The following is a 9,054-nucleotide window of genomic DNA, read 5'->3' as shown; positions in this document are numbered from 1 at the left end:
AAAATAGGAAAAGAATAACCCGATGACATCACACACGCCGTGAAAGACGACCGGGGATAATTGGTGAGTACCAGCGTGTAGCGTGTACCAGGCATAATGCAAGTCCTGAGTCTGAAATATGTCTGTCAGTGAGTCCTACTCCACCTATTTAGACTCCACCGTAGACAACACTGACCAACTGGTGCAGTCAAAACACCCTTGAAGGGCAAGAGTGCTGTCATTTAGATTAAGCCAAAGTTCTAAGCAAATATTTATGTCCTTCCTGAAAGATTTGAATAATTTCCATACCAGTGGAGAGCTGAGAGAGAGAGAAAGAGAGAGCAAAGGATACTTAGATCAGGATCCTCCAAACATGAGGTAAGTCTATATTCCTCACATATCTGGGGTTAAACCATAAAGCTTCTAGGCGCAATATTATACATGCGACATTCATGATAAGTGTTATCAAGTATCAAGTCATTCTTTAACTGTAATACTATGTTTGTGGTCTATCGATTGTCCTGTACCTGTGGTTGTTTTTATATAGGCCGCACAAAGCAACGTTTAAAAGACAGAGTCTCTGAGCATAAGTATGCTATCAGAAAAGCAAACTTTGATTGCCTAATGGCTAAGCACTTTTATGAAGCACATGACAGCAATCCGCGCTCACTTAAGGTTGAAGGCCTAGAAAGTATTCAAAAAAACATTAGAGGTGGTGACAGACTCAAATTACTTTTGCAGAGAGAGACTTTTTATATTTACCAAATGAAAGCCACTATCTATCCAGGTCTAAATGAAGACATTGATTTCAGTCCTTTTTTGTAACTTTTTTTCTATTATTACGGATACAGTGTTTTTTTCTGTTTCTTTATTTCTGTATTTAATTGTTTAACAATTGGTGGAGCCATCTACTGGTCATGATCTGTTATTTCTCATGTTTCCACTGTCGTCCTACCTACTCAGGTGTTTCCAATCATCCTATGTAAGGAGCATTTGTGTGCTGAGGGTTACACCCTGAGGAAGGCTTTTGTGCCGAAACGCGTGGGCTGTAACCCACTTTCATCATGTTTTAACTTTTTCTAAATGAAACAGCCATTTTTTGAATAAAGGCTTTCTATACATTTAAAGAAGAGTGCCTTGGATTTTCCTTTTTTTGACGTCTATATTCCTACCAAAGAGCACCTTCGTCACATGATTAGATGAACCTTCTGAGCACTCTGGACTTTCTTTTTGACTGCTTGGTGTCTGTTTGTGATGCATTTTTTAATATAAAGTATGTCTTACAGATATTTAAATGTGCAAGGTTATTTTAAAGTATATTCAGCATCATCCTAGCGTCCGAGTTTTAAGGTTTTAACTGCATGCTTGTGCAATTGCTCTGAGGTACAACTTTAGGAAACAATTCAGGGTGCTTGTAGAAAAACTCAAACAGCGTTAACTTCTGCTGATAGTTAGTTGGACATGTGGCCAACTAACTAAGGTTTAGTCCTTGATTGAGTCCCATATTGATTGACTCACATATTGCTTTAGAAAACGGTATCAGTGATGAACGTCCTGCAGAATACAGAAGTAAATTGTCTTTCTTTTCTCCCACTTTTTTTTTTCTTTAAAAAAGATATGGAAAGGATCAAATCTCTGCTTCTGCTTCTTTCAGGTCAGTGTCATTTCTTCTATTCAAGTCAGGAAAATTAATTTCCAACACATCCCACAGCTTGTCTGATGAGCTGAGACTGACAGCACATGACAGAACTGTTAAGCCCTGTTTTCAGCCAAGTGGTTCGGTTCAGTTCAGTTCAGTTCGGTACATGTTTTCCACTTCCACTGTGAAAAGTTGTGGATCGGTACATGTTTTCCACTTCCACTGTGAAAAGTTGTGGATGGTCCCAATAGAACCGTTCTGTTCCGTCCCCATGTTTGGTCCCCCCCCTGTTGGGGTACCTAGCACACAGATCTGGTACTAAAAGGTGGAGCTGTGAACACTGCAGTCTGATTGGTCAGTAGAGGACGGTCACTCTGCTCAGGGCTGACTTGTGTCTGGTTTTGTAACCACTGTTTATACCGTAGAGAGTTTTATTACTGTAACTATAAAATGTGAAGATGTGTTGCTGCCTCTCACAGCAGCTGGAGTCTGAGAAAAAATATCTCAATTCACAGGGCCTTAATGAGGAAATACAGTGAGTGCTGGATGGAGCAGTGAGTGACAACAACCCCGCCCACATTTAAGAGTACTGTTTGCGGTGGAAGCGCTAGGGTCTAGGTACCATGTCTGAAGGGTTACTGTTGGTTCCAAAAGTACCATACTGACAGTGTTTGGTGGAAACAGGGCTTAAGTTATCTTAGGAGTCGTGATCTCCAGAGATCGCCATGTTGCACCCCCATAATTCTACAGTAGCCCAGAACGAACAAACCAAACAGCAGTTCCAGATAGATCCATTCACATTTCACGTTTTCACATTGGCCACCATATTTAGACACCCCTCTGCATAAAGCAGCTGTTTTTACCGGTTTAAATCGCCCGGTCTGTTTGTTTTGGAGAGGAAGAGACAAAACATTCTCACTCTGACCTCATCACATATTGACATGTTTGGTGATGGACTTTCCACGTCCGCATGCGCCAGATTTCGTTGACTTCGGAGAGAGACGGGCTTGAAGAGACCTCTGTGGATAATTCAGCTCAGAGAAAAAACCTCCTCAACAATGAACACTGAAGGAATTCTAATCGGGAGAAGTTTCAGCTGGTTGAAATCTTCAATCCTCACCACTAAATCTATTTATTTATTAAGTTATTTAACCTGAATCATGATAATTTAAATTAATGAATGTTTTGCGGCGGCACGGTGGTGTGGTGGTTAGCACTCTCGCCTCACAGCAAGAGGGTTGCCGGTTCGATCCCGGGCGTGGGAGCCCTTCTGTGCGGAGTTTGCATGTTCTCCCCGTGTCAGCGTGGGTTCTCTCCGGGCACTCCGGCTTCCTCCCACAGTCCAAAGACATGCAGGTTAATTGGTAACTCTAACTTGTCCGTAGGTGTGAATGTGAGTGTGAATGGTTGTCTGTCTCTGTGTGTCAGCCCTGCGATAGTCTGGTGACCTGTCCAGGGTGAACCCTGCCTCTCGCCCGATGTCAGCTAGGATAGGCTCCAGCCCCCCCGCGACCCTCAAGAGGATGAAGCGGTTAGAAGATGAATGAATGAATGTTTTGCCTTGTGCCACAGACGTCATTTTGAGAATCACTGCTGTATTTTCTCACTGAAAAACTTTACTCCATCATATGCTTTACAAATGGATGGTAATTCACTCATTCCCATTTTCTCCCTCAGGGGTTTCTCTGTCCTCATGTGTTCCCCAGCATCAGTACTTCTTAGTCAGTACGCCAAAAACCTGGTATGAGGCGCAGAGCTACTGCAGAGAGAAAAGTTTCGACCTGGCCACCATAGACGACATGGGAGAGATGGAAACAGCTCTTAAAGCTGTCCAGGACAAATACGACGATGCCGTGTGGATCGGACTTCAGACAGGAAAGACCGTTAGGTGGCACTGGTCTCTGGCGGACAAAGATTTCTACAAGGAAGGAGAGCGAGAGTATTTCACTCAGGGCTATATCGGTTCCTACAACTGTGGGGCGTATGAAGAGGGGAAATTATATGCAGTTGTCTGTTACATCAAGCGATATGCAATTTGCTTTGATGGTGAGTCATTCATTTGCACACTGCGACTAAACAACAATTATTTGTTTACTTCTGATTTATTTACTGAATTTCATTTTAGGAAAGAAACATGGTCGTGAACAGTATGTTCTCACTGCACGAAAGATGACTTGGATTTATGCTCGAGACTACTGCAGGACTTATCACACGGACCTGGCCAGTGTGAGGAATGAGGTGGAAAACCAGATAATCCAGGAAGTAAGCGGTACCTTGAAGGTGTGGGTTGGCCTCTACAGAGACCCCTTGGAGTGGTCGGACCAGACTTACTCTTCGTTTAGATATTGGAGAGCAGGCAAATCACCGTATACTGCCCTTAGTGGTGGAAAATGTGCTGCTCTATTAAAAAGTCAGTCTGGTAGATGGGGAGAACTGCCATGTGGTGAAGCACATCCGTTCCTCTGTAACTGTGAGCAACATTTTTAATTTACATTTTCTCTTCTGTTTTGATTAAAGCCTTTGATTGAGTTAAGCCACCAGTCTATTGGGAGCAACAGCTGGGTTTGTTTATCTTGGATTGTCCTCATGAATATAATGAAATATGTGTGTGTGTGTGTGTGTGTGTGTGTGTGTGTATGTGTGTGTGTGTGTGTGTGTCTTCCATACCAGGTCCCGTTTTGAGCTTCATTAAAGTGAGAATCAGCTCACCAGGCTTGGATCTAAATGAACCTGCAGTGCAAGATGACATACTGAAGCAGGTGAGTGAAATGTTCTGTCTGATGCAGAGCTGATGAAAAGTTGTTTTAATACTGATGGTGGAAATAACCACCAGCAGCGTTATGTCAGTAATGCCAGTCGTTCCTGATGTAGTAAACGTAGTCTACCTGGTTTTAAACAAAAAGCAAGATGAAGACAACAGATCGTTTTCTTTTAGATTAAAGTAGAGGTTAAAGCAGATTAAAATCATCCTGACCACAGACTCTATAAATAATCAACGTAGCTACTGTGACGTCACCTGTTGGTGTGTGGACTCCTGTTTTGAATCCTTGAGTTCAGCATTTTCGCCATTGCCATCTTGGTTGTTTGGAGCCAGAAGTGACCATATTTGGGCAAGAGGCTGGTGCTACAGAGGAACGAGAGGTGGATCTAACTAGGGCTGGGAAATATGGCTTAAAAATATCACATTATATTTTGGCTACATTGCAATATGCAATATAAAACCTCCTCTCAAGTGCTGTATACTACTTAAATACTAAACTACTAAATAAACCACAGTTACAATTAAGCTAAATAGAGCTAAATAAAGTATTGTTATAATCAAATAAATCAAAGCAAAGCACTGTTCCTTTTAATTTGAAGCACCCCGATCGGCTCGGACCGGAAGTGCTGATGTTTTGTGGTGAACTTTATGCTTCTGATTAGCAGTTAGCAGAATGTTAAACTGTTGCCATGGTGCCCTGTTCATTATGAACAGTAAACAGTCTTAAAGTTTCTTTATGCTTCTGCGTACACTCGATGCAACGTGCACGCAGTTGCTCCGCAGTTGCTGTGTGCCTATCATAGTTCTACGTCCTGTTGGTCTATGTCGCTATGCAATTCCCCGCCAAAGCGCTAGGGGTGCGGCGTTCTTTTATATACCTACGTAGACTCTGTGACGTCTATGGTCGTTGCTCGTTCATTGTTTGTTTATCTTCCGGCTTTGCTCAAGTCACAGTGAAGATGGCGACTGAGACAGAAAGACTGTTGCTGGAGCTCGAAATGATCGACATTGAACAACAAATGCTCTTATTACAAATGTTACGACGACAACGAAGAGAGAGGCGACTGCTCTGATGGTCTGTACGCCCGTTGAATGGCTCGAGGCGGTGTTGTGGTACTGCAGCAGGAAGTGAAACCTTGCGAAATGCCGGAAATTATATAGCTCTTGTGGTCTGCGTTGAGTCCACGTTGCCTCGACGCGTGGTTACAATTTTTTGGAGATGCACGTCACGTCTCTGCGTTGGTCGCAGAGGGATGCAACGCCTCCGCAAAGCCCTCTGTGTTGTACGTGCGCAGAAGCATAAACCTTGCTTCACACCTCTCAGTTCATGTCGCAAGTCGTTGCATGGTTGCAAAACGTGACTAAACAGTAGCTCTGGAGCCCTGCAGGTACAAAAACACACGCTCTGTCTGCTCACACTGTCGTTAATCTTAGTAAGTTTAATTGTTACCACTGTTAAATGTGAGGATTTGTTCACTGTCAGCTGAAAACAAACTAACAGCCCTCCAGTTCATATATTAATAGTATTTGCAAGTCGCAGTGGTGCTCCATGGTCACAAAATGGGCGGCACAGGAGAGAGTGAGAAAACTGAAACGCTGAAGCAGGTCTCATGCCAGCGGCTTAAAAAAAACACTGTAACAATTTATACTCGATGTTCACGATATATATATATATATTGGCAGACAGCCTGTCACTCAAAGCAGCCCTCCCTTAATTATGTGTAACTGTAAGTCTAAATAAAATGCAAATGGGTGAGTAAAAAGTAAAAATATTATAACTTCAGATGGCAGTGCTGTCTACCATTACTGTTTCTCTGCTGGTCTCACCTAAATTCATCGTCCTGCTCTCGTCCACGTTAACACGGCATATTGGAATAGCTTACTGTATATCCAGACACACCAAACCAACATGGCCAAAAAGTTGCACTTGAACACATCGAGAAGACTACAGCTGGGCCAACCAGAACGTACTTTCTGCGACAGAAGCTTACCGACGGCCCAACCTTGACAGATGGCTAACTGTCGGCTTTGTGTGTCAATGATTGGTGATTTAAATCTTGTCACCATAATTCTACAATTGTCTCATGTCACCACTGAATTCTACTGCCGTCTACTGGATTTAAAGATGTTTGGCACTTATTCCTCCAAGTCCAAATGCCTTATCTTGCAATGTGATTCAGGTTCTTCTTTGGCCCATGCTACACCCTTCCACCAAGTTTCATGAACATTGGGCCGGTAGTTTTTCTGTAATCCTTCTGACACACAAATAAACAAACCAATTGAACCAGTGGACCCTAGTGGACGTAGCAAGATCTAAATGATAGTGAATATTGGCCTTATGTTCTCCAGGTGGTCAGACACACAACTTTAAATGAATGATTATGTAGCTCTGTACTGTTTCCTAACTAGTTCACTGTTTCACAGTTAAATTTTCTCTTCTCTTCCTCAGATAAAGCAGGAGCTGAGTAACACGAGTGTGACCAATGTTTTAGGATGGAGGAAGCAACCTGATGGAAGAGTGTTTATCAAGGAATCAAACAGAACTGGCTGAAGAGGGAGAGACGAATCAGAGAAGCAGATTTAATTCTACACTCTAACCTGAAGAATTTCTATATGTAAAATGTGTGTTTACTCACAGCTTCATTCACAGTGACAAAAATTACTAAGAACCAAATGTACCAGCTCTACTATGCTTTAAGTTAGCTCTTTATTTTGGTCTTACTACACATTTTTAAATTATCTTCCTTGCACTACTTTGTTATATTCTTATTTAGTTTTTACTTATGTGATTGTCATTTTCTTTTTTGTACATATTCAATCAGCATTGTTGAAGGTATCCTGAGATAATGAATGCTTCTCTGTATTGTTATGCATATGATGAATAAAGAACCTGGACTTGAATCTCTTTTCCAGCAACAACTAGTCACTTTTTTCTATCAAAACCAAAAAAAGAAAAGCAGAAACTAATTGAGCAGGTTAAGGACATCTCGGGGAAGTCATTCCAGATCTCTGTGGCTTCAATCGGCCACAAACACAACTCCCATGAATGCTCTGTTGCTCCATGTGCATTGGACGAGTCTTTGCTGTGGAAGCTCCAAAGCTTTAGTAAACCTTTCACTCTCTCATCCACCCCTGTTGACACTTAAAGACAAAAATAATCAGACATACATGATGAGACAAATGATGTTAAACGTTCCTCAGTCCAGGCGTGAAACAAAGGGCGATCATACTTTTATTGTTTAAGCCCCAAAGCTGTGGAACAAATTTCCCCTTAACATTAAATCAGCTGAGTCAGTTCCACAGTTTAAAAAGCTGTTGAAAACCCACCTGTACAGTGTAGCTGTCTTGCTACAGATGCATAGATTCAGCACTCTGTCTATATGCAATACTTTAATTGACGACGGAGCCAGCACACAACAACAGAATCTGTCCTCAACATGTGTCTATGGCTGCTCAGCTCCTCCAGCACATGTCTCCCAGTCCATTCAGATTTTAAACCAAAAAATCATTCAGTGACCTTCTCCTTGGTCTGGGCCGCAGTCCTCTGAGGGCCAGCACACTGCTGCATGAAAGAGGGAGAGATGTAATCAGAACAAACCAGCAGCAGCTGCATCACTATGACAGAGAGTAGTACCAGGTGTGTGTGAGTAGTACCACACACACACACACACACTTACCTCTCCCCTGCAGCTGACCACTAACTACACCCACCTCCACATACAGATTAGCATTTGTATAACATTGTATAAATTTGTATGTGACTGTATGCATATGCACATATGTATGTGGATATATGTATATATGTATGCATGTCTGTGTGTGTGTGTGTGTGTGTGTGTGTGTATTTTAGATACGCATATATATCTACACATATATATAATTTTTAAATTGCATTTTCTGTAACTGATGTTCTTTTACTTCTTTGTTTTCTCATATTTTATGACACTGTGTACTGTGAAGCACTTTGTAAATCTGGTTCAGAAAAGCGCTACAGAAATAAAGTTATGGTTATCATTATTAATTAATTAATATATTTATTTATTCATTAATTTTTCTGGGAAAAAAACTCTCAAAAAATTATCAAACAATATTTTGTCAGACCCCCACTGTATTAACTCCAAGGACCCCCCTAGGGGTCACAGACCCCCGTTTTAGTCCTATGCTCTGCAACATTTCAGTGGGAGATATTGTCCTTTTTACTTTTAATAGTCTTTCTAGATTAAATCAGACATTTTATACATTATACTATACATTTTCTTGATTGTATTTACATATCCTACAAAAAAAATATTATTGAAAATTTGACTTTTTAATCTCTTTATTGTGACATGTAGAAAAACAGATTATTAATGTGTAAATAACATAGACTGTATAAGGTAAATAAATATGGATGAAGGCTGAACTGTGAGGATGATGACGTCTCCTCTCACCTGTCAGCCACGCTGAAGCACTTCTGAATGAACTTTCTAGACTTCTGTGGAACTGATCATTTCATTAGAAGAATAGGGGATGACACCCGTTGTGATTATGCATTTTTGGTGTCTTCGCTGTCGGTAATAACGATTTATCCTGCATACATATTGTATCTTCATTCATTAATCTTTTTAAGAAAAAAAATGGTTAAGATACCGAATAAAATTGTAAGTATTTTGGGGGCTTTAACTTCGTACACCCC

General features: G+C 41.3%; 1 protein-coding gene across 1 annotated transcript; it reads left to right on the top strand.

Moving 5' to 3' along the window:
- The first annotated feature begins 329 nt into the window (after nt 1-329).
- Nucleotides 330-7,203, top strand: LOC126391914 (secretory phospholipase A2 receptor-like). Its single transcript, XM_050046925.1, has 6 exons — nt 330-357; nt 1,595-1,633; nt 3,296-3,664; nt 3,744-4,088; nt 4,289-4,377; nt 6,829-7,203. The coding sequence occupies exons 2-6, from the start codon at nt 1,597-1,599 to the stop codon at nt 6,928-6,930; spliced, it is 942 nt and encodes a 313-aa protein (XP_049902882.1). The 5' UTR covers nt 330-357; nt 1,595-1,596; the 3' UTR covers nt 6,931-7,203.
- The last annotated feature ends 1,851 nt before the right edge of the window (nt 7,204-9,054 follow it).

The sequence above is a fragment of the Epinephelus moara genome, chromosome 6, assembly GCF_006386435.1.
Source record: "Epinephelus moara isolate mb chromosome 6, YSFRI_EMoa_1.0, whole genome shotgun sequence".
Lineage (NCBI taxonomy): Eukaryota > Metazoa > Chordata > Actinopteri > Perciformes > Serranidae > Epinephelus > Epinephelus moara.
Note: the sequence above shows the minus strand (reverse complement) of the source record. Positions and strands in the feature narration are given on the sequence as shown.